Source organism: Eptatretus burgeri, chromosome 12, assembly GCF_056783735.1.
Source record: "Eptatretus burgeri isolate ZD-2024b chromosome 12, Ebu_testis_v1, whole genome shotgun sequence".
Lineage (NCBI taxonomy): Eukaryota > Metazoa > Chordata > Myxini > Myxiniformes > Myxinidae > Eptatretus > Eptatretus burgeri.
This window is the reverse complement of record NC_140972.1, coordinates 45,525,900-45,552,284: the sequence shown is the minus strand read 5'-3', so window position 1 is coordinate 45,552,284 and position 26,385 is coordinate 45,525,900. Positions and strand designations below refer to the sequence as shown.

At 42.7% G+C, this 26,385-nt stretch overlaps 1 protein-coding gene across 9 annotated transcripts in view; it reads right to left on the bottom strand.

Annotated features, from left to right (window-relative positions):
• The window catches only part of LOC147015528 (integrator complex subunit 14-like), a 183,327-nt gene that overhangs the window by 45,954 nt on the left and 110,988 nt on the right, over nucleotides 1–26,385 (bottom strand). For 7 of the 9 annotated variants that reach the window (XR_015050360.1, XR_015050361.1, XM_085850350.1 and 4 more), the window contains 2 exons: nucleotides 22,441–22,588; nucleotides 8,233–8,366 (listed from right to left, as the gene is read on the bottom strand). Coding sequence is in view for 6 of the 9 variants with exons in the window: in XM_085850350.1 (XP_085706476.1) it covers nucleotides 8,233–8,366; nucleotides 22,441–22,588 (282 nt within the window). In the remaining 3 variants the exon portion in view is untranslated. The remainder of the gene's footprint in view (nucleotides 1–8,232; nucleotides 8,367–22,440; nucleotides 22,589–26,385) is intronic. The other 2 variants (XR_015050362.1, XM_085850354.1) reach the window with 1 other exon arrangement.

The window sequence follows — 26,385 nt, the reverse complement described above, 5'->3', positions numbered from 1 at the left end:
CCGGTCTGGTTCGCTCGTCTCGGCTGAACCGCATGAGGCGGGAAGGTCCATTTTTCTTTCTGGGTATCTGTGTGTGCGTGTGTGTGTCCGTGGGGCCCCGTCTTTAAGTAGAAACTGGATAAGTGCTTTTGCTTGTACATTGCATTTCACTTCTTATAATCGGATAACTCTGCTCCTTGCATGCTCCCCCCTGCTCCCCATTATAAATAAATCCCCTGTTAAATGTTTTCGCTCGTTTCTGTGTTTCTTTCATTGGCTTAGCACGGTGCGTGTTGGGAAATTGGGAAGCGGCAAATTGTAAATTTGGACCGACGGGACCTCGGTAACCATCCGCTCGGGTTACGCACGGGTCGAGCACGCATACCGCTCGTCCCGTACTAGTGCCGTCGAGGGTGTGAATCCTCGGTAGCTCGCCACGTGGGCCTCTAGGTATTTTGAAGTTTGGCAAATAACCCTGTCCCACGTGGTTGATTTATTGATGATTCACGGTCCTGTAAGGGACCCGTACCTTTCAGAGTTTTCCGAAAGGTATGATCTAGATTCTGGGTGTTCGGTAGAGTCGACCCTACTGCTCCACCTAGCGGTCGTGCTCGCAGCCGATACCCGGCTCCACAACAGTATATTGTTCCGTAACATCCTCCCTTGCATCCCTCTGTTCTGCTTCTCGACCTCCTTGTTGTGTGAGGTGGTGGTACATCATTTCTGTGAAAAGTTTGTATGTTGCTGGTAGATAGGTTATTTATCCGATTTGTGAGGTAGTTGGGTTTCCTCAGATTTTGGGATGAGGAAGGTGTTACCCTGTGTGAGCCATTCTTCCATTTCAAGATCCCCTTGGATAAGTTAATCGAGTGCTCAAGCATTTAAATCATCCTCTGCAGCGTATTCTCGAGCTCAGTGTGTGTGTGTGTGTGTGTGTGTGTGTGTGTGTGTGTGTGTGTGTGTGTGTGTGTGTGTGTGTGTGTGTGTGTGTGTGTGTGTGTGTGTGTGTGTGTGTGTGTGTGTGTGTGTGTGTTCATACAGTGCCTATAAAAAGTCTACACCCCTTTTCATATTTTTCACCTTTTGTTGCCTTATAGCCTGGAATTAAATTGCATTAAATCAGACTTTTTCCATCTTTATATACACACCGTAACCAACAACTTCAAAGTGAAAAAGAAATTCTTCAAATTTCAGAAAATTAATTAGAAATACAAAACAAGAATATCATTGTTGGATAAGTGTTGTCCACCCTCCTTATAATAGCAATTGTAAATTAACTCAGGTGTGACCATTCACCTTTAAAATCACACACCAAGTCAATTGGCCTCCACCTGTGTTAAATTGTAATGATTCTGATTATTTCAGAAAAAACTCTGCTGTTCCTGTAGGTTTCCTCTGCTGGGTAGGACATTTCACAGCAAAGACTCAACCATGAGAACCAAGGAGCTTTCAAAAGACCTCTGGGATAAGGTTGTGGAAAGGCACATTTCAGGGATATAAAAATATTTCAAGGGCCTTGAATATCCTTTGAAGCACAGTCAAGACAATCATTAAGAAGTGGAATGCGTATGATGCCACCAAGACCCTGCCTAGATCAGGCCGTCCTTCCAAACTGGATGACCAAGCAAGGAGGTGATTGATCAGAGAGGCCACCAAGAGACCAATACCAACTTTGAAAGAGCTGCATGCCTTTATGGTAATATAAAGACTTGTCACTGTGTGCATGTGACAACAATATCCAAGCACTCCACAAATCTGGCTTTTATGGTAGGGTGGCAAGAAGGAAGCCATTACTCAAAAAAGCCACCTTGACTCCCATCTGAGGTATGCAAAATACCACTCTGGAGATTCTGAAGCCATGTGGCAAAAGGTTTTTGGTATGATGAAACCAAGATGGAACTTTTTGGCCTAAAGGCAAAACGTTATGTTTGGCACAAACCAAACACAGCACATCACCCAAAGCACATCATCATCAAATGGATGGAGCAAACTATAGAAAAATCCTAGAGGAAAACCTGCTGCCCTCTGCAAGAAAGCTGAAATTGGGATGGAAGTTCACCTTTCAGCATGACAACGACCCTGTAGCACACAGCCAAAGCTACACTGGAGTGGCTAAGGAACAATAAGATAAATATCCTTGAGTGGCCCAGTCAGAGCCCCAACCTAAATCCAATCGAAATTATGTGGCATGACTTAAAGATTACTGTCCATCAACACTCACTGCGCAACTTGACTGAGTTTAACCAGTTTTGCACAGAAGAATGGGCAAATATTTCCCAATCAAGGTGTGCAAAGTTGGTAGAGACCTATCCCAACAGACTCACAGATGTAATCGCTGTCAAAGGTGCTTTCGCCAAGTATTAACTCAGGGGGCTGCACACTTATCCAACCAAGATATTCAAGTTTTGTATTTTTAATTAATTTTCTGAAATTTGTAGAATTTGTTTTTCATTTGGAAGTTGTTGGTTACGATGTGTAAATAAAGATGGGAAAAGTCTGATTTAATGCAATTTAATTCCAGGCCAAAAGGCAACAAAAGGTGAAAAATTTGAAAGGAGGTGTAGACTTTCTTTCAAAGGCACTCGATATATACTCGTATATACAGTACTCTGCAATTTTTTTGTTTCTTTTTACTTTTGTGGTGATATTTCCCATTAAACATTTGTGGAAAGTTTGAAGTGTGCAATATAGGGAGATGATAATTCAAATTTCTGTGAAAGTCAATTTGATATCACAGTTACCTTTAAGTATAAAAAAACTAAATTGGGAAACAGATAGTTACTTACAAAATCTAAAGATTTCGTAAGTATATTGATGACTTCCGTCCTCTGTTTGTGTTTGTTTGTTTGTGTGTGTTTGTGTGTTTGTTTGTAGGCACGATAACTCGAGAACGGAAGAAGCTACCAAGGTCAAATTACACCAAGTGATTCAGGAGGGTGATGGCTAGCGCTGATTAGATTTTGGTCAAAATCGGTCAAAGGTCAAGGTCACAGTGAGGTCAAACATAATACCGTAAATTAATGTGGAGAAATGGAGTTTTTGCTTCAGTCGACGTTATAAGTTCATTTTAACTTCAATTTTAATTTTGTCTTCGGTTTTTGCGATCGCTTAGGACGCTTAACACTCGGTTGTCGAAATTCTGGTAAAAATCGGATGTGTTTGGAGACGTTTTAAGATTGTATAAAAAATATTTAACTCGCCGCGTCACGGCTCGTCACGTGGTGCAGTGCGCTCGAGCAGACGCGTCGTTGAGTCACGTAAAGGTTTTGCGTGTGCACGCTGATGGTGTTTTCGATAAAGATGGTGTTTAAAAGTCATTTTTTATCCCAATAAAGGTTATCGTCGCATGTCTGACTCGCTAAGCTGTCGGATTATGTAAAGATTGTTGGTGGATGGCCGAATATTACGGTTTTGTGACTTTGATAAAATAATATTAAATAATTGCGTGGAGAAATGGAGATTTTTGCTTCGGTCGACGTTACGAGTTTGTTTTAACTCGGATCGCAATTCTGTTTTCACTTTTGGTAATGGCTAAGTATGCTTAACACTCAGTTGTCGAAATTCTGGTAAAAATCAGATGTTTTGGAGACGTTTTAAGATTGTATAAAAAATATTTGACTCGCCGCGTCACGGCTCGTCTCGTGGTGCAGCGCGCTCGAGCAGACGCGTCGTTGAGTCACGTAAAGGTTTTGCGTGTGCGTGCTGACAGTGTTTTCGATAAAGATGGTGTTTAAAAGTCACTTTTTATCCCAATAAAGGTTATCGTCGCATGCCTGACTCGCTAAGCCATCGGGTTATGTAAAGATTGTTGGTGGATGGCCGAATATTATGGTTTTGTGACGTTGATAAAATAATATTAAATAATTGCATGGAGAAATGGAGATTTTTGCTTCGGTCGACGTTACGATTTTTGATGGTTTGGTACAGAATCATCATAGAAACTTCTGGTTTGTGTCGCTACCTTCTCTCAAGACAGCTTTTATTAGATAAGGTCAGAGGTCAAGTTGATGATTTCGTAAGTACCAGTCTATGACTGCTTGTTTTTTTGTTTTTGCTGTTTGTACATATTATATTACCATGTGCTGGTAATATCCACTTACCACAAAGAAAATATGCAGGATACAGTTTGTAGAGATTTGTACAGGAAATAATAAAGTGTTGAAGTAATCAAAGGAAATAATAATAAAGTGTTGAAGTTACATTAATGTGATTTATAAGAAACCACAATAAAAATTGCAAATTAATGAATAGGCGAAATTAGTTTTCATCAGATTGTTCCCTTGCTTGAAAGTCTGTGAGTGGGTTCAGAATGTCACCAAGGAAGCAACTTTCAACAAACCAGCATGTGAAGATCCAAACTCTGCAAGAAGAAGGGTCTTCACATGAACAAAATAGCAGAAAAACTGAAGATCTCTAACAATGATGTGAGGTGCACTTTGCAACAGCTGAAGAACCTCCCCTTGGCAAGACAAGCACTTGAATTTGCTCAGCTTATGTGATAGAAAAAAAAAATCAAGTCAGCAGCTGACAAATGAAATGAGAGCACACCTGAACATTTAGCACCTCATCCAACACTGTGTACAGATGGCTAATTGCAGCAGGTCTCCATGGCAGAGTTGCAGCAAAGAAACTACTCCTGAGACCACAGAATAAGGTGGAAAGGTGAAATTTGCAAGGAAACACCAAGATTGGGTGACTGAACAATGGAATTGGGTACTCTGGTCTGATGAATCGAAGTTTCAACTTTTTGGATCTGAGACACCAGGTTGTGTGCCAAAGACCTGGAGAACATTATGACGCAATGTTTGCAGCCTACTGTTGAGCATGAAGGAGGCTCTGTGACTCTGTGGTTGTAGCTCAGTTTTTGGTGTTGGAAAACTTGTTAAAATCAATGCTTCGTCATTGGGTAAGTCTGTCATCATGCCTGCCCCACACAACACCAAGGCAATATTGGATGAGGGGCTCATTCTTCATCCATCCAACCCTTTGGATGGACGTGAAGGATCATGTCCAGTGGGAACTTTTCTTTGGGGAATGTCTTCCTCTTGAAAAACAACTTATGGTGGTAGCTTCCTTCTGTCGGTGGTGCATGTTAGCATGACAGTGAGCCGGTCTTTCTCGGGTCTTGTAGTGGTGATGCTCACCACCACGACACCATTCGCCGACAATGGGGTTTCTTGGGACATCAAAGCTAAGTGGGGTTAGGTTGGTATTCCCAATGCGGCTCAGGGGATAGCTATGCCCCCAGCAAAGTTGGATAATGAGTTCTTGAAACCTTGTTGTCTTGTCCAAGATATCGTACTGCAAATGCTGTGCAATGTGGGTGGAGTGATGGCCGGATAGCTCATGGCATTCCATGAACCTGTACACCTATGATGTGCTGGCCTTGAAGTCTCCGATGCCTGTGTCAGTGATGCTTCTAGCCTTGAGTCTCAGTGCAAGCATCGATATGACATGCCCCTCAGACCGCTTTTTGCAAACCCAAGCAATGACACTCTCCTCCAGCTTCAGGCACTTAGCTTTCTTGCCGCATTAATGCCTTAATCTTTCTTTGGATATTATCAAGGGTTGTCTTGAATGCCCTCCAGTGCCAAACATTGGATTCATCTAAGGCTCTAAGCCGTACTTCCTCCCAGTGTCCTGGTCACCAAACTCTTCTGCATACTGGTGTTTTGACATCTTGATCTTGATAGCTTGAGCAAAGAGGAAGGAATGATATTTTGCCTCACTCCGTGGTTTTATGCCCTCTGGCAGGCTAAGTTGGTTCTTCATTGGTTGCTGATGAAGTCACACAATTGCACCACCTTGAATCTCTCAGCAAAAGCTGCACCACCTTTTGAAAACCCGAAGCAGGCTTTACTGTCGCCAAGTCGGATGCTCAAGGAAGCCATTGTACACAACAAAGATGATTTCATTCCTGTTGAATAATTACATTTTTATGAGATGAATGAATGAATGAATAATTATCAATGGCTTTCTCAAATGAGATGTGTGCTACAATGGTCAAAGAATGCAATCACTGAAAAACACGTGCAGTGCACACCAAGAAGTGAGGGAATAAGGATGACTATTACTGAGACGGGTTGCTTTGCAATTTACCATTCCTCGATTAAAACACGACCCCTTTAATATTGCAAGTTCTTCCAATGTGCATCTGAGTGAAATAAATGAGATATTCAGCATTGCATATCGGTGATTTTGTCATGTCACACGTCAAAAATCCTTGTTGTCGTGTATTATCCGCACCGCCAAATTTTGATTTTTCCCATTCTTAAAAAAGGTGCGGCTTATACATGGCAATTTACAGTACCTGGAAACAAAGAACAAGAGGAACCCAACTAACCTTTCAGCACTGTGGAATGTACTACAGGATATTTGGCACAATGTTCCTGTAAGAGTGATTCAGCCATGTACAAGAAGCTTAGATGAAAGAGTTTTGGCGCTCAAGAAGGAAAAGGGTGGGCACACAACGGATTGGCTGATACTATAAAATGACACTTCTTATTTACTTCAGCAGTTTGATTCATGAGCATTTATAAAGGCTGTTGATTTACAATTAATATTATGATTTCGTATGCATTTGCAATTAGTATAAGCCTGTGGCTGCTGGTTACATCTTTGCTGATGTTATCTCAATAATTACTGATGTTATAAATGCTGATGTTATCTCACAGTTATCTCAGATAAATAGATAAATTTACGTTAAAGTATGTCATATCATTGGAATAGCCCAAATATTTGCAGTGTGTGTGTGTGTGTGTGTGTGTGTGTGTGTGTGTGTGTGTGTGTGTGTGTGTGTGTGTGTGTGTGTGTGTGTGTGTGTGTGTGTGTGTGTGTGTGTGTGCGTGCGTGTACACAAGGAACAATCATTCGTGACAGAAATACATGTCTTCATTTCTTCCCACAGTGGTGTGTGATTAATTTGTGCTGTACAGTGTTGACTCTTAGAAGATGACTCACCAACTGCCTGTGCCAACACACAAGGAACAAAGTTTTCTCTGTCTACTCTGGGTCAGAGGCCATGATCTGACAGACAAGCAATGAGTGGTAAATGGAAAATAAACTGTCAAAATGCCCTTTACAGCAAAAAGGTATCTGCATAGTGTTTGCTTTGACACAGTTGTAAGTTCCATCTGTGAGGCCTGCTGATAGGATAGAGTTCAGAGGTAGCATACTCAGAGCTAGTGTTCAGTTTTAAGCTGCATCATTTGGATTCAATTCTTGCACGACTGCACTGTCATCCTGATGCTTCACATGCACGGCTTTGCATTAACGAGTAAATAGTTATTCAGGAGAGACATTAAGCTTGTTATCCCAACTGCTGGATTACTTTTGTGCACGTTAAAAGACACCATGGTAAGTAAGAAAAAAAATTAAAAAGTAGGCCATTGTGTGCTGGCACCCTGGCCGATTTCTAAATTTCCTGCTCTGAACAAGGGTTGCTTCATCAGTAGTGACTTGTCCTGGTCAAGGTTTCATCAATAGAAGCGTTCATAACCAAGCAAGGGTGCCCTGGTGCCCTCTCACCACCCCTTCTCCTCCCTCCTTCCCCCACCCCTTCTCCTCCCTCCTTCCCCCACCCTGAGAGGACGAGTGAGGTATGGGAAAAACAACAACCTATGGGATGTGCATGATGTATATGATCTCTTATGGTGAATAGTGACTGAAGTTAAGATATGGATGCATAGTGGTTCAGTATGGCATGACAATACATCACACCTCTCTACCATTAAGACAATCAAAACAGATAATTCCATCTATATGCTTGATTGGAGTGTTGCCACAGCCCGAATAAATGTATCAACATGCATACATACATACAACATAAACAGATACTGTATCACCAAAAAACTGCATGGAGTTGGGAGGACCCAAATTCAAAAAGGAAGACACCACAAGTAGTTTTTGGGTATCTGCCAAGCAGATAAGGCCCATGCATGAAATTTCAACCTCTGAGTGGTGTTCATTTGGGATAACGAGCCAGGCTCAAAAAATTCCAGTGGTCGAAACGGCAGACCTCAGTTTAGCCTGCTGGGTAGCTATACAGAACAAGATCATGGCCCCTTAATTTCTGAACATCGCAAAATAAAGACCGTTTTCTGTGTCACTATTCATTGTTTGTTATAGTTGATGTGAAGTTCATTGTAGTCACAGTGTCTTTACTTTACATCACTAATCAATTTACCAACATATGTATCTGAAGTGCAAGTTCAAAAACACATCAAAGCTGATGGGAAGCATTGGTCTTGTTACCTGACACCGGACCGAGCTGAGGAACCGCGTGAAGCCAAGGCAAAGGCTCTGAGCCAGGCTCGAACAGAGACAGCATCAGGTTTGATTTCTTCTTGCTGTCTGCCTGTGAGAAAAGCATTCCGTACCAAGAACGCCTGCCACAAATATCCCAAACACACACACAAAGAGCTCGTTAAAGAACTGCCAGCAACCAAAGTTCTATTTAAACGTGTTTCATGGAACGTGCACACAAGGAATATGCTAAATTCAATGGGATGGCACAGTTGACTCATAGATCACTGTCATAGGTACAATGGCTGATGGATTTATATCAAATGATAAAACTGCCATTCGTGTGTGTGTGTGTGTGTGTGTGTGTGTGTGTGTGTGTGTGTGTGTGTGTGTGTGTGTGTGTGTGTGTGTGTGTGTGTGTGTATGTGTGTCAGTCACGTGCTCTCACACTTTGGAATATTTTGGGGACCTATTTCAGTGGCTCATGCAATGTAATGGAAAATGGAATTGACATTTACAAATCATCAAATTGGTGTTAACTCGCTCGGCTTATCCTTCATCCCCATCACCTCAACTTCCCCCTCCTGCCACTACAAAGATGTAAATGACTATTTATACCATATGTGATCATTCTGTATGAGCCTGATCTGTACAATTATGAGGTCCACTTGAGTTTGAGTTTACTATATGTAGACAAACTTGCACGGATTCAAGTTCAGTGATGAATTGTGCTGTGTTGACTCGGGCTCTCAGGTGGCGTTCCAATACATGCCAGAGTGGGTGGATTGGTTTTAAATCAAGGTGCCGCAGACTCGCAACATTGGTATGCTTGAACCAATTCCTAACAGTAGTATGGCAAGTTGTTTTGTTGTGCTTGGAGACATAAGGGCCCTCAATATTGTATTGCATCAAAGCTGGTAGTGCAGCATTGTCAAAATGTTTCAACAGCACACTATATGTAAAGCATATTCTGCTTTGCATTGTAGGAAAAATATACACGTTCACAGGTTGGAGGTGAATTCCTCGTTTGTATTACCAAAAGGATTGATAAAGCATGTATGCAGAGTGTATGTAAAGGCAGGTTTCAACACATTGGACTCGTGCCTGCCTGACATCCTATTAATTCCTCAAGCATTTTTGTTACATCATGAAGGCTTATGTGATAAAACAGTCACATCAGTCCTTCCTTTCTGATAATGTGTTCCTCTCCCCTCTCGAGGTGATTTTTCATGATCTGCCATAGCAATGCTCAGGGCTGGTATTGTTTGAAATCTGACACTTAATGATAGCACTTCCCCATAGTAGTTTTGGGAATGGTTAGGATGGTCGAAATTGTTCTGATGGAGGTGTCCAGTCTGACAATTGATCATCATTACTTATGTGGGCGGAGATTATGTTGTCACTCCTGTCTGTCTGTTTGTCCGTTTGTTTGTTTTAGTATAGGCTCTGGGGGGTGTTTGTGTACATGACTCTTTTAGAGCGGCACCCTATTTTTTATTCTATATGCCAAGACCTTCAAAAAAAGTTTGGGGAACACTTCCAGATCAAGTACATTTTCTCTGTAGGGTCCATCTTGGATTCGCAGTTGGCTACTAGCAAACTATAATTGAACCAAAATGCCCATATTGGGTTTAGATGGAATAAATCATTTGTAAACATCAATAAATTATTAATTTTGATTTACTTCAATTACTTATGCATTGCTTAACACATTTTAGCATGATTTATTCTCTTAAAACTTGGTTCACAGTAGAAAATGACCATATTATACGTAAGTTTAGTCAAAAATAGCTTTCAACTTGAAAGTAGCTCAAAGTTTGATGGTCTCTGAATGACTTAATATTGTAAGTAGAGCTATAAAATTTGGCCAAAAGTTTCGTTATTAAGTTCTCTGAGCAATTCAATTTTCATATTATCACAATGGGGCTATGTGTAATGACCATAGAGCTCATTGTAAACCAAAGTCACCTCTACCCCCAAATGGCCACTTTTATGGCATTTCATCAAATGATGATATCTCCTCAACTAAATGGCATGGGAAGTTGATTTTTTTGTACTAAATATAGGTTATTGACCCCAAGGAATTCATTGATAAAATTTTTGTAGTTTTTGTAGTTGATCTACTTAGCATAATTCCAAAATTGCTGCCAAAATATTGAAAAAAGCTCATTGTAAACCAAAGTCACCCCTGCCCCCAAATGGCCACTTTTACGGTATTTCATCAAATGATGATATCTACTCAACAAAATGGCATGGGAAGTTGATTTTTGATACTACATGTTTATAGGTTTTTGACCACAAGAAATTCATTGGTTACATTTTTGGAGTTTTTGGAGTTGATCTAGTTATTAATAATTCCAAAATTGCTGCCAAAATATTGAAAATTCAGAATGCAGAACAATATTCAAGATGAAACTCTAACTTAATATCCTTCCCACTCCCTCTAGCCTATCTATTAAAACAAGTCAAAAGCAATATTAATTTAAGAATTTTAATGTTTACACATTGAAATAAGTTCTGGTTTATGCACAACCATTAATACAGTGGTGCACATACATCAATACTATTAGTTACATACACATTGCTGCCAAATAACTCAATATGTTCCTGACTTGTTGTTGATATATTTTCTTGAATTATCACTCATCCAGCATTCAAGATAACTTGTTCTAAGTGCTACATTACATATGCTACATACTGCTAGTACTAATATTATTACACACTACATAATTTACTACATACATACTTGTACCTGGATAGTTTTCTAGAAAACTACAGTAAACACACTGCATTCTAATACGAGTTACATGTACATTACTACAAAGTAGCTCATAAAGTCCAGGTAAAATTGTTCTAATGTGTTGTTGATACATTTTCTTGAATTATCACTCATCCAACATTCAGGATTTATAACATGTTCTAAGTACTACACTACCTACGCTACATACTGCTAGAACTAATATTGCTACATATACTACATAATACATATAAATCAACTGTAAGAATATAATGCAAAGCTCAAACAGTCATCTCCACATAAAGTTGCAGAATTCCCGAGAATCACATTAAGCAATTGGATTTTTGCAGTAGGGTGATGTTTTTTTGCACCGACAGAATCTGCAAAATCTGACCCCAGCCATCCTGCAAGAGCAAGTTGACCTAGCACACTTATCACAAGTACAGAATACAGACCAATGGGCAAGAAGGATTTTCCACAATGTTGCAGGTATTGGCTAACCCTGCTCATACTCATAGCCACAATCCTCTGGCTTCAGTGACTCAACTTCAGTGACTTCAGTGACTCAAAGGGCGGAGGAGCTCCTTGTGAGCCAACGGCCATCCATATCTAGTGCCCAACTGTGTCTGCGGACGTCCTCCTACAGTTGGGTCACTTCTTATTAGGAGGTTGGTGGCAGGATTTGCACTCCGGCCACCGTAAAACCCTTCATTCCGCAAAACGCAAAAACGCAAAAAAATCTGAAAACCCAATCCGTGGGAGTACCTCCTGTGCAGCTTCCCTTCGCAGGGCAGCTCACCGGATGACGGGATTGGGGCAAAGCCTTCGGGACCCCCAATCTTTGATAGGAGGGAAACCAGGGGGTAACATCCCTGGGTCAGATTGCGGGAGAGTGTGTCGGAGTGGTGCTGAGGTGTCGTCCACCAGACGGCGGTCTCCTTGGGCTAACCTGAGGCGGTCCCTTCGGGTGGGTGCCTGGAATGTCCTATCCCTAAGAGAGGATGATCACCTGTCTCTGTTATCATCTGAGCTCAAGCGTTTGGACATCGGGATTGCAGCTCTCTCTGAGGTTCGGAGACCGGATTGCGGCGAGATAATGGTGGGTGGTTACACCTACTATTGGTCTGGTCGCTCTGATGGTTACCATACCCAAGGAGTTGCTGTAGCTGTGTCCAATAAGCTGACCCCAATGATAATTGAGGTAACACCGGTCAACGAGCGTATCATGAGATTAAGGATTCGTCACTCCTTAGGTGTCATTTCCCTGGTCTCTGTTTATGCTCCGACTGAGGCGAGTGATCTCACCGTGAAGGATGCATTCTACGCCACACTCGAGTCTGTGGTTGATCAGTGCCCCAGACGAGATACACTTCTAGTCTTGGGGGATTTCAATGCATCGACTGGAACTGATAGGGACGGTTATGAGGTGTGTGTTGGTCCCCATGGGTCAGGAACTATGAACCAGAATAGCACTAAGTTCCTTGACTTTGCAAGAAGTCATGGACTTAGGGTGGCTGGTTCATGGTTTCAGCGCCCACAAGCTCATCGCTGGACTTGGTATTCCAACGCTGGCGGTGTGGCAAAGGAGATTGACTATGTCCTCATTGACGGTCGTTGGAGGATGATCCAGAACTGCAGGGTCTACCGGAGTGCTCAGTTCCTCAATACTGACCACAGGCTTGTTGTAGCAACTCTAAAGCTGTACCTTAAATCCTGGAGAATGGTACCATCCCAGCCGAGGCTGGATGTTGCCAAGCTCAGGGATGAGAGAGTAGCTGAGGAGTTTGCGAACAGGCTGAGTGGACACTTGGGGGGTCTGGGTGCTTTGGGGGGTCCTGAAGAGTTGTGGAGCGCCTTCAAGACCACTGTCCTTGATGTTGCCGGTGGATGCCTTGGAGCTCACCGCAGGGCAAAGAAGAATTTTGTCTCTCAAGGGACACTGGATACCATTGACCAGAGTCGCAGGGCCAGGCTGAATGGCAGAGCTGAGCTGTTCAGGGAGCTGAGGCGTAAAACTGTACGTGCACTGAGGGTGGACAAGGAGGCCTATGTGCGAGGAATCTGTGAGGGGGTAGAGCATCACCTGTGGACAGGTGATTCTCGTCCCGCTTACAGGGGAATTCGCGCATTACGTTCATCCAAGCCCATCCCTCGGAGCACTACAGTTCGAGCAGAGAGTGGTAGGCTCTTGACAGAGGAGTCTGAAGTGAAGGCCCGCTGAGCCGGTTACTTTGAGCGGTTGTACCAGGCTGATCCCCCAACTGTCGAGTTGGACGTCAAGGGTGTTACAATCCCTGTTGCTGACCCTCGAATCAACTGTGGTCCACCTACGCTTGTGGAAACACGGGCTGCGGTGAACCAGTTGAAACGGGGCAAAGCTCCAGGGATTTGTGGCATCCATGCCGAACTTCTCAAGGCTGGTGGAAATGCTGCACTCGTGTCGTTGCATGCAGTTTTGTGCTCTGCCTGGAACACAGGCATCATCCCAACTGACTGGAAGAGGGGCCTTGTTGTCCCTCTCTGGAAAGGGAAGGGTGATCGCCAAGACTGCAACAACTACCGAGGGGTGACGCTGCTCTCAGTGCCGGGCAAGGTCTTTGCTCGGATAATTCTCGATAGGGTTCGCCACCATCTGCTTGAGCACCAGCATCCAGAGCAGTCAGGCTTTACACCAAAGAGGTCAACGATTGACCGTATCCTTGCACTTCGTGTCCTCACCGAACGCAGACGAGAGTTTCGGCAGGGGCTGCTTGCAGCCTATGTTGATCTCTGTAAAGCGTTCGATTCAGTGAATCGGGATGTCCTCTGGAGGATTCTTGGTCTTCGTGGGGTGCCACCAAAACTGATCGATCTGATGTCTGAACTCTACTCTGGTACTGAGAGTGCTGTGAAGTGTGGTAGTACCATCTCTGACTTATTTCCAGTTGTTACTGGAGTTCGTCAGGGATGTGTACTTGCCCCACACTTTTCAGCACTTGTATGGACTGGATTCTAGGGAGGATGTCGGAGAGATCAAGTTGCGGTGCGTCATTTGGGAATGTCAAGATCTCGGACCTTGACTTTGCAGATGATGCAGTCATCTTTGCGGAGACTTTAGACATCCTCTTGGGGGCCCTCGAGGTGCTGAATGAGGAGTCGGAGCCGTTGGGATTACGGATTTCTTGGGTCAAAACTAAGATCCAGGCTTTCGGTGACATCTTGGATGCTGCTGTCCTGTCTGTGTCTGTTTGTGGTGAGGATGTTGAGATCGTGGAGAGATTCACTTACCTTGGCAGTGATATTCATGTCTCTGCTGGCTGCGAGTCAGAGGTCAATAGACGTCTGGGTCGGGCCTGGGGAGTCATGGATTCACTGGATCATGGGGTGTGGCGCTGCCGGTACCTGTGCGGGAGGACGAAAGTCCGAGTCTTCAGGTCCTTGGTACTTCCAGTCTTGCTCTATGGGTGCGAGACTTGGACTCTGACCAAGGATCTGAGACGGAGACTTAATTCCTTTGGTACCAGGTCTCTTCGGAGAATCCTTGGCTATCGCTGGTCGGATTTTGTGTCCAACGAGCGGTTGCTGAGAGAGACTCGGATGAGATTTGTTACCTGCATAGTCCGTGAGGGTCAGTTGCGGCTGTATGGACATGTGGCTCATTTTCCTGACTCTGATCCTGCTCACCAGATTCTCTCAGCGAGGGAGTCTCATGAGTGGAGGAGGCCAGTGGGTCGACCACGTACCTCATGGTTGCAACAGGTTGACCATCATCTCAAGGATATGGGGATGGGCCTGGCATCTGCCTGGGGGATGGCCAGACGGAGGCCCCTGGAGTACCGGCGGAAAGTGGACGCAGCGACGTGCTGTTCTGGCACATGCTCCCATACCTGACCTGACCTGAGTGACTCAACAGTTTCAGGATCAGTATTGCTGTCCAAGGTATGTATGGTAGTGTAAGCATTAAAGAATCCATGTCGGATATGACGTAGAAGTCCCTGCCTGGCTGGTTGGAGGCAGGTTATGAAGAGAACCACTTTTGTTGAAATGGAACATCTCTGCCCATGCAGATCAGGGCAGGATCATCGAAATTTGTTTCATCACTTCCACTTTTCAGCACCTTCACCAAGTAATGCGCAGCATTGTTTTCTCTTCTTTTTATTGAAAATCCAGTTGCCAAGAGGAAGTGACATCATAGTTAACATCACTGTGACATCATAGTTAACCTCACTGTGACATCATAGTTTACCTCACTTAGGTATCCCCAAAAATGACATCATAGACTTTCATATCCCTGTAATTTACTTTAAAATGGTCTGAGGGCTAAGGTATGTATTATACACTAATAGGAAATCACATATGGGGAATCATTTGGTCACCTGATATTTGACCTTGAGTGAAGGATTCAAGGTCAAATATACCCTCAACAGTGTTCCCTTTGTAAAAAAAAAAAAAGGTCTTATCTTTCTAAAAAAAATGGTCTGATGGCTCAGTTACATATATGTGTTATGAATAAATGGGAAATAATATATGGAATCTTTTGGTTACATGGTGGTTGGCCTTGAACAATGGGGTCAAGGGAAATGGACTCCAACATCATTATCATCACAGTATTACTTTTATCGAGGAAAATCCCATCTCATTCTAAACATGGTGTGATGGCGAGAAATATAATATGGAAATCTTTTGGTACTTGACCTTGCCCCGGTATGTGGTTGTGCCCCAAGTTCCCCTACATCTAATTAAGATGAGTGTCTTGATATAGTCGCTGTAGGATTGAAGCATATGCACATCACTGTTTTAGACCATTAATTAAAGCTTCAATGTTAAATCATGTCTATTTTTCATTATTTTGTCAGTCATTTTGAGGAAAATCTTGGGATTATGCTAATTAGATCAGCTAAAAAAAATACAAAAATGTTACCAATGAATTCCTTGGGGTCAATAACCTATATTTAGTATAAAAAAAATCAACTTTCCATGGCATTTAATTAAGGAGATATCATCATTTGATGAAATGCCATAAAAGTGGCCATTTGGGGGTCGGGGTGACTGGTTTACAATGAGCTCTATGGTCATCACACATAGCCCCATTGTGATAATATGAAAATTGAATTGCTCAGAGAACTTAATAATGAAACTTTTGGCCAAATTTTATAGCTCTACTTACAATATTAAGTCATTCAGATACCATCAAACTTTGAGCTACTTTCAAGTTGAAAGCTATTTTTGACTATTTTTGACTAAAATTTTGTAAAATATGGTCATTTTCTCCTGTGAACCAAGTTTTAAGAGAATAAATCATGCTAAAATGTGTTAACCAATGCATAAGTAATTGAAGTAAATCAAAACTAATAATTTATGGATGCTTAATAATGATTTATTCCATCTAAACCCAATACGGGCATTTTGGTTCAATTATGGTTTGCTGGAAGCCCAACTGCGAATCCAAGATGGACCCCACAGAGAAAACGTAGTTGATCTGGAGGTGTTACCCAAACTTTTTTTGAAGGTCTTGGCATATAGAACAAAAAAAAAATAGGGTGACGCTCTAAAAGAGTCATGTACACAAACACCCCCCCCCCCCAGAGCCAGGAGTAGTTTGTTTGTCTGTGTGCAGGATATCTCAAAAAGTTACAAAACAGATTCGGCCGAAATTTGGTGGACCGGTTGGGTGTGTGACAAGGACGAATTGGTTCGACTTTGGTGAAGATCCATATCTGGAAACTATAATTTTTTCAGTGATTCTTCACCATTGAGAGATTGGGCCAAAAACGATATGTAGCACTCACTATATCTCAAAAAGTTGTGGACGGTTTCGGGCAAAACTTGTTGGATAAGTTTGGTAGGTGACAAGAACTAGCCGGTTAGATTTTGGTTCAGGTCTGGATCCAGATCCGGCTGACCAGTGCGATACAAAACGTAAACTGTTCAGCCTGGCGGAGGTATGCACTCTACCGAGTGCCGTTGCAGTTCTTCATTGGAACTCCATAACCAATTCTCCTGGGACATCATACCCTGAAAATGTGCAATGACGCTGTTTCCCCAAGTATTTACAAGAATTTTTTTTTTAATGTAAAAACACTGTAGAGGGATGAAATCTCAAAAAAAACAACCAAACAAGGTGGGAATGACACCACATTACGATACCACAATACGACACCACACTCCTCATGGATTACCATCATGACATCTTTTGACATTTTACTTTTGTTGTGGGATTGTGATGGATGAAGAAGAATAACAATGAAGAATGACACCACATTACGATGCCACAATACATCACAATCCTCTCTCTTCTGGTTTAGCATCACAACTTTTGACATTTTACTTTTGTTGTGCGATTGTGATGGAACAACATCAAAAATATCGTGATGGTAATCCATAAGAGGATTGTGGTATCATTCCTACCTTGTTTTGGGGTTTGTTGTTTTTGAGATTTCATGAGTGCGGGAGAGTGGACAGTGGTATGACAGGACAAGACCAGGGGCCGCAGCCTGAGAATAAAGAAGAGGAGAGTTGGGATGGCAGGACGGTCTTAAGGCAAAGAAGGGTCTTTCACAAAGAGAGTAGTTAATGCATGAAATGGTCTCCCGAGAAAGAATAGTGGCATCAGAAGCAGTAGATAGGTTTAAATGGAATTAGATTGGTACTGAAAATCATTGGAGATAAGTGTACAGGGATATTGGCAGGGATGGAAGGTAGCTGAGGTTTGGGTCAGTGATTGGGCACCTGTGTTGTGATCTCTGTGAGAAATTATCATCAAAAGGTGAATGCAATGTCTGTTCATGATTCACCTTAAAATCATGTCCCCCAAAACACGATAAATAAAAAATAAAAATGCATTTAAAACCAAAAATTGTTTTTCATTTAAAATAATAATAATGATATATCTTTGTAATGTATTATATACTATATACTGTACATGTATAAAACACCCTGGGGATATCTGTGCTTGCCTCACTGTTTGCATCCCCACTCCTTCAACACACACACACACACACACACACACACACACACACACACACACACACACACACACACACACACACACACACACACACACACACACACACACACACACACACACACACACACACACACACCTCCCCCCCCCCCAATGAATTCAAGTTGTTGTTGAACTGTTTGATTTAATTGATGTGGTGTAGAGATAGTGTTGGCTTTGAATTGATATTGCATAGATGTGTAGGCTTGATGGGCCAATGGCCTCTTCCTGCATCTAAATTCCTTGTGTAAACGTTTCTATTACTTTCCTGTTTAAGAAAAAAAGAAAAGAATGACTTCACAAGAATGAAAAGCTCTCAAAGCAGAGAATTTCAGGCAGTTAGTATTAGTCAGAATAATGGAAAAATTGCAAAAGAAAAAATTTCCTTTTAAACTGTGGATAAGGTCAAAGGCTTGGCCCGACATTTTGGCTACAGGGCTGTGGCAGACTCATGAGGCTCCATGAATAGTGAGCCTGCAACAGGACATTGGATCGCATCAAAAACATCTCTGACCCACCCCCCATCTTTCTTCTCTCCTACCTCTCTCCATTCCTCCTCTCAAACTCCAGGAAAAACTCCTGATCTTATTAAGCCATCTGTTACAAAAGTTACTATCGTGCTAAAGCCACTTATAGAAACTGCCAAAACATTCCTGTTGACCCTAATTCCTGAGCTGTCAAAAACTATTCCCCTTTTTCACCACGAGATGCGTTCGTTGACATATAACTACCGAGGCTGTTTCCTGGACTCGCAAATCGTTTGCACATGTGACCAACTCGAGCCGGAATTATTCTGTCTAGACTTTGGACTACCTTCTGTCCGTTTATCAAACCCAATTTTTTTTATCCAGAACCACAAAACATTCCTATACCTAAACATTACCTCGCCAACCGAAAAAACCGCTTCAATGTGGTCACACTCAAAACTTTCCCACATTCACTAATCCACCCATCATTGTAATACACTCCAGATTGGTGTAGTCTTCATGGAGTAGTCATCCACATTGGGTCATGTGGTGTAGAATTGTGTAGTGTTCTTCGACATGGGGTCACATCACATCTCAACAACAGTTATCTGCTTGATATCATAATCTCATGACAGAATGGTTCACTTTGTAATGTGAATTAACAGGATCATATTTGCTCTGTGGATGAAATAAAGAGAATGACGATTGAGGTTTGCTAACTGTGGGAAGCAATGAGAGGATGACGTTTCAGGCATTAACCCTTTATCGGAGCAACAGGAGGATTGCTGTGATGAAGGGCTAACCCCCAAAACATCGGTTTCTCCTTGCTTCCCCTGATGGTTCATTCGTTTTGTATGCAGCCTGGGTTGCTGTTTTGGATCATTGCTGGGAATACAGCTGTGCTGCTGATGCAGTGCCCATACAGATCAGGGCAGGAATTTGGAATTTGTTCATGTTGCCGGCGAAAGCTCGCTTACTCCTCATGAAGTTCACCATGGGATCTTTAATATCCATCAACTAATGCCGACAGACATGGCACCCAGTTTAACGTCCATCCGAAGGACGGCACACACATTGATGAATCACCCTGCAACACCGGGACGACATTTTTATAGCTATGCCAGGATTCGAACCCAGGCGAGACAGCCGAGAACCGATTGTGTGTTCTAAAATAGTACAGATACTGGGCCTCTCGTGGGTGGGCAAGGGACTCCATGGACACCACGCCCCTCCCCCACCCCTCACCATGGATGTCACACGTCACTCAATGTACTGTTGATTTCACCCATTATTCCACCTGTCCACCAACGCAGATGGACATACCTTCAGCAGTTTCATTAGTTCTCAATTTGTGATTACATAGAATGAGTTTCCCCTCTTTGGGTTGGAACTCCTGGATCCTTCACCTTCAGTGTTTGCAGAAAGCAAAGCAATGGCATATTAGTCTTACTGATCGTGAGTACACTTCTGTCCAATCGAAGACTGGTAGTCACATTGTTGTTACTGCTCATATAAATTGTTTCATTGTCTAACTCTAACCCTATCTCATATGACTACAATCTGTTTCCTCCCCAAATGTAGCTTTAAGGAATATACATTCTTTCCTTTCCCCTTCGATGCATTGATTTGACTGTGTGATCTATTTGATTGTGTGTTCTTGATTTGATTGTGTTTGATCTATGTCAATCAGATCTTATTTGTGCTCCTCATTTCAGGAATTTCCCTCCATTCTCATTGCGGTCAATTTCCCTTTTGGTTGTCTTTCTGAGCAAGGTTATCCACACGCCACCAACGTAAGTATGTAAAAACTTGGACGGAATAAAATGCCAACTTCAATCATTCTAGAAAAGAGTGAATTGACACTAATGATCATGCATAAATGCTTTGATTGATTGTGATGTGGTGAATGATTACAGACATTTGGTCACTTGGTCTCGAGGACTGAATAGCGAAGAAGTTTTCACACAGATTAACAGTAGTCACATTGGTCTGGCTTAAAGGTTTTGGCATTCGATGCTAAAATATTTAATTTGCTCAACCACTTTTGGTCAAAATGAATGTAATATTGCCCTGTTTGATGTTACTATGGGCTGGCAGGATGTCCTAGAGGTATGCACTCTCGCCTCTGAGCCGTCTAGCCTGGGTTTGAATCTTGGTCCAGCTATAAACTGTCATCCTGGTGTTTCACAGAAAGGATGAAACATCATTGTGTGTTCTGTCCCTCGGATGGATGTTAAACAGGGTGTCCTGTCTGGTAGCATTAGTTGGTGGAGGTTATAGATCATACGGTGTCCTCCGTGAAGAGTAGGTGAACTATTGCCGGCACCATGAACAAATTCCCAGTTCCAACACACTCAGTCGAGTATTCTGCGTCGGAGTGGTGACCAGTCCAGGATTATAACCCCAGCCAAGAAATGGGTCAGGCCACAGAAAGGTAACTATTTGACGTCATGAGAAGGCATGGTGGTAGATCACGTGATTAGAGGGGATCATGGGGTTAACCTGGGTTTGAATCCCAACCCCGCTCTAAATTGTCACCGTGGTGTTTCGCAAGCAGGGCAATGCGTCAATGTGTATTTTATCCACGGGAAGGACGTTAAGTGGGAACACCAGCCTGCTCGCAGTGGTCCTTAGTGGACATTAAAGATCACACGATGTCTCGTCTGAAGAAAATGCGAGTTATTGCCAGCATCCTGAACAAATTCCAAATTTCTGGGTTTCTCCTTGCCGTTTCCCTCTCTTCAGACCTTAAAAAAACATCAAAAGCTGGTCAATCACTTGGAATATGTTTTTCAATCCTGACAAATCTCACACTTTCACACCATCTCTCACTGAAAGGACTGTCTGGCAAACCCCTCACCCCCCCCCCCATCACCCATGTAATTATTAACAATCCTCTTGAGGAGGTTCAGTCATTAAAACTCCTGGGTCTTACTCTCAGCCATGATCTTTCTTGGGCAAACCACATTTCAAAGTTGGCCTCCAAAGCCAGCCGCCGACTGGGCATCCTCCGTCGTACAAAGTCCTTCCTTGGCACACCTGAACTCCTTCCCATATACAAGCCTTTCATCTGCAGCTTGATAGAGCACTGCTGTCCCACCTGGGCTGGTTCCGCTGCCTCACTTCTTGCTCAGCTTGACGCCATGGAAACCAAGGGCTTCAAGATCATTGGAATATCCCGCAATGAAGCCGAGTTGATGGGCTTATGACTTCGTCATCGCAGACAGGTCGGTGGTCTCTCTGTCCTCAACTGCCTCCTTTCTGGTCTTGCACACTCTTATCTTTCTGTGCCCACCCACCCCACAAACCCCCCCCCCCAGCCTTCTGGTGATGCTACCTAAATCCAGGATCACTGCTCACCTCCACTCATTTGTTCCACTCTTTCCCTGCATGTGGAATATACCTCCACATCCTCTTCAATCTCATTCTTCTATCCAGGTCTTCAAGACAGCTGTTCACCACCATCTCAGATTGTTGCCAATCCAAAACCATGATCTTTACTCCCCTTGTTAACCGCATCCAAATCTCTCCTAATTTTCCAGTTTTTCCTCTGTGGAGGAAAAGTTAATTATATTAATTAATATAATATATTATTATAATAATAATAAAAAGGATACATGTGATAACATACCTCCCCCTTCCTTCTCCATGCATGCGTGTTTTGTGTCCTATCTTTGTCTGTTCCGTGATAATCCGTTCAGTGTGCTCGCTCTTCCACAAGCCTCGACTGTAGACAAAAAAAAATCTCAAAAAACCAAAGACCTTAATAACACCATCCGAAAAAAAAAAACTCTGAAACATAAATAAAAGATTTTGATCAGGTAAAAATGGAAAATGTTTATTCATGTCATGTAATACTTCATCCTTGGGGGTCCACCATGGTGCAGAGGAGTGTTTGTGTTACCGGGCAGCCAGGTTATGTTTAACTACCCGAGAGTGTTGGACAGTACCGTACACACAACTAATAGGGCACAATGCTAACTCACTTTGAGAATGAATTAATAACAGCAACATGAGAAATCAAGCCTTACCCAACCTGTGCAAGTGCCACCATCCCTTCAACCTTTAGGCTCCCATGAAGAAGAACACAAAATGAAGGTGTCTTGCCAGCAGTGACTGCCAGAGAGCCATCTTCATCAGTTCCATCATCAGGTCCTGTGCCACCTCCTTCTTCATGCTCTTTCAACAATAAAAAAATCCTTTAAACTTTACATAGGGCTTTGAACAAAACAGAACATTTTTTGGACAGAAAAGCCAAGCTTGTGAAAGAGTGATAATTTGCTCAACCACTTTTGGTCAAAATGAATGTAATATTGCCCTGTTTGATGTTACTATAGGCTGGCAGGATGTCCTAGAGGTATGCACTCTCGCCTCTGAGCCGTCTAGCCTGGGTTTGAATCTTGGTCCAGCTATAAACTGTCATCCTGGTGTTTCACAGACAGGGTGAAACATCAATGTGTGTTCCGTTCATCGGATGGATGTTAAACAGGGTGTCCTGTCTGGTAGCATTAGTTGGTGGAGGTTATAGATCCCACGGTGTCCTTCGTGAAGAGTAGGTGAACTATAGCCAGCACTTTGAACAAATTCCCAATTCCTACACACTCGGTCGAATATTCTGCGTCAGAGTGGTGACTCGTCCAGGATTATAACCCCAGCCAATAAATTACTTCAGCAGAACCAACACTCTATATAAAATCATGATATGTATATACATATATGCAGTACATATGATGATGTTACCATCGAAGTAGTGCAGTTTCTTTGAATATCTTTTTTTAATTCATGTAACTGTGCAGTGATGTCCCTGATGCAAATGCCCTGCATGTAATATTTGTCCAGTTTTCTCCATGAGCCTAAGATCGTGCATAATATTAAAAGTCAGAAAGTAATGCCATTGAAAGAGAAAAATCCATCTACTCAGATTCTCACACAACCAGAATGTTTTGTCTTTCAGTAATTCATTCATTTCATATGGAGCCTGTTGCTGCTGGTTGCATCATCAGAGATCAGAGATGATGCAACCAGCAGCAACAAAAGACTGAAATGTAAGCTGGTACTCATTTTGCTGACCTCAGAAGGATGACAGGCTGAGTCAACCCACTTGGTGTTATCTCATGGCACTACAGGGGCTCAAACTCGAGACACAAAGATCTTAAGCCAGCCACCTGAACTGTTAAGCCAACACTTGGCTTTCTTTCAGTAATGCTCTGTGATAACATACATTCCCAGTTACACAAGGGTTTTCCATTGTTCTATCAATCTCAATCTTTCTGCCAGTCTTTATTCCAAATGTTTCATGATAAATGTTGCCTCACATTAATCAGCTTCTCTCTCATCCCCACCACAACTACTTTGGTTTCAATTTCAATGAGTAGATTGATCTAATCCTTGTTGCATTAAACAAAGTGCACTTCTCCCCTGCCATAATGGAGAGGTTTCTTACCCAAGTTCGACACTTCTTCTGTAGCCTTTCCAGATGGCACAAGTGCTCCAATCCTCAGGAATGGTACTCCAGTCTTATCCTTCATTCTCTCTGTCTCTCTCTCTCTTTATTGGATAGTCAACTTCCTCCATTTTGTAAATTTTCAAACATCTCTCCTACCCATAAGAAAGGTTCCAACATTGTTCTCCTCAACTACAGACCTCTCAGCCTTCTCCCCATTTTAAGCAACGTAATGGAGTCCATCTTTGCAACCAACCTCAGATACTATCTCTTCTCATAGTTGCTAATCTCTGACAACCAGTTTGGCTTCTAAGCTGTACATTCACCTTGGATATGTTGCTCCTGACACAGCAGTTGATGGATGTCCTGAACCATAATCAAGAGGTTAGGCCCATCTATCTGAATATCTTTTGAGCCTTTGATACCGTCTGGCATCCAACTTTGCTTTCGGTATTCAGAGCCCCCTGCTCCAGTGGTCATCTGATTTCCTCTATGAGTGGAAATCTCTGATCTATGTCATCTATTTATCTGATTGATCGATGTCATCTATTTATCTGATTCTCTTAAAAACCATGTTTACCATTTTGCCAATGATTCCCCATTGAGTAGAACGATACATCACTCTTGTGAAAAGCTGGCCACTGCTGAATCCATTTCATCAGACCCGGACAGTATAAGCCGTTGGTCAGCTACTTGGAGCATGACGTTCAATTTCACCAAGTCACACGCCGTCGGAGTCTCTACACAGGGTGTCTCACCACTGGAAAAGTTTCACTCCCTGGAACTCCTTGGTCTCATTATCGGCCACAAAACATTCGTGAGAGGATCATATCACCAAACTAACACCAAAGGCTTGTCATCTTCTGAGTATTCTCCAGAGAGCTGAGGAATTCCTGAGCTGCACCAAGCTCATCACGGTCATTTTGGACCATCCTCATTCATTTCCCCCCATTCATCTCGGTGTACAAGGATTCCACACACAGCGCCGTATGGTATTTCTCCCCACTATAGGCAGTGCTCCTGCTTCCTATATTGCTCCTCTTGAGGCAGGTGAAAATGAGGCTTCCCAAGCCATTGGTATCCCAAGGTAGAAGGCAGATTCCCAAGGACTGCAATTCTCCCACCGGCAACAAGTTGGTAGGCTCTCCATTTTAAGTAAGGTTACATCCGGCCTTGATGCTCATGCCCTCTCTGAGGGCCCTGTCACACCTTGACGTTTTAGCCAGCATATGGCAATGTATCAAAATGTATGTAAAACGCTGGCGTATGCTGAAGTATTGATGTTTTTTTCCAGTTTTGGGCGTATTCATAACGACTTGGACGTATGCATAACGTATTAGTAACGTCCACAGAACGTTTCGATAACATATAGATAACTTATACCAACGAATGCTGAGCGTGTTGTCGGCGTTCACAACCTATGCCCAACGATAGTCTAACTTATGCATAGCACGCGGCAGCGTATCGCCGACGATCACGTGGCGTAGGCTATTAATAGGCTGCGGCTCGACGATTCAAATCATAACCGCACTAGACATCGAAGTGTCAAGCCACTGTCACACCTTGACGTTTTAGCCAGCGTATGCCGACATAGGAAAAATTTGTCGAATACGTTATGGGTAAGTTTTGTATACGTTAAGAGCATGCTGAAGCACGCTGGCATACGTCCTAGTACGCCGAGTACGTCGATAAATTTTAAGCATGCTGAAAATTTTTCGATGTATGCCAGTGTATGACTCACACGTTCCGCATACGCTGGCCATAAGTTGTAGGCACGTTATGCGATCGTTGACACACGTCGACACACGTTACTTGTAAGTTACTTATAAGTTGAAACACGTCGAGGTAATGTTTAGCGTACCCGAAACTTATTTCTAACCTATCAGTAACGTGCTTTGAACCTATGTGTAACGTATCTCCAACGCATATTGATGTATGTAGATGTATTTGACGTCTTCTGGACGACCACAGAACTTACTGAATGTGTTTCTAACTTACCGCTACCGTATAATGGCGTATTGGCAGTGTTTTGGGGAATTGGTATATAAAAATGGGCTTCACACAGGAGGAACCCATCAGTGTTCCAGACTCCATGGTTTTTTGGTTTTTTTTCTTCAGCATGACGGTGATGTTGACACTTCAATTTCTAGTGCGGTTATGATTTAAATCGTTGAGCGGCAGCCTTTTAATTATATTATATTATAACCGCACTAGAAATCGAAGTGTCAACATCACCGTCATGCCGAAGAAGAAAAAAAAAACCATGGAGTCTGGAACACTGACGCTAAACATTACCTCAACGTGTTTCGACTTATGATTAACTTACAAGTAACGTGTGTCGACGTGTGTCAACAATCGCGTAACGTGCCTACAACACGTTACTCATAGGTTAGAAATAAGTTTCAGGTATGTTAAACATTACCTCAACGTGTTTCGACTTATGAGTAACTTACAAGTAACGTGTGTTGACGTGTGTCAACAATCGCGTAACGTGCCTACAACACGTTACTCATAGGTTAGAAATAAGTTTCAG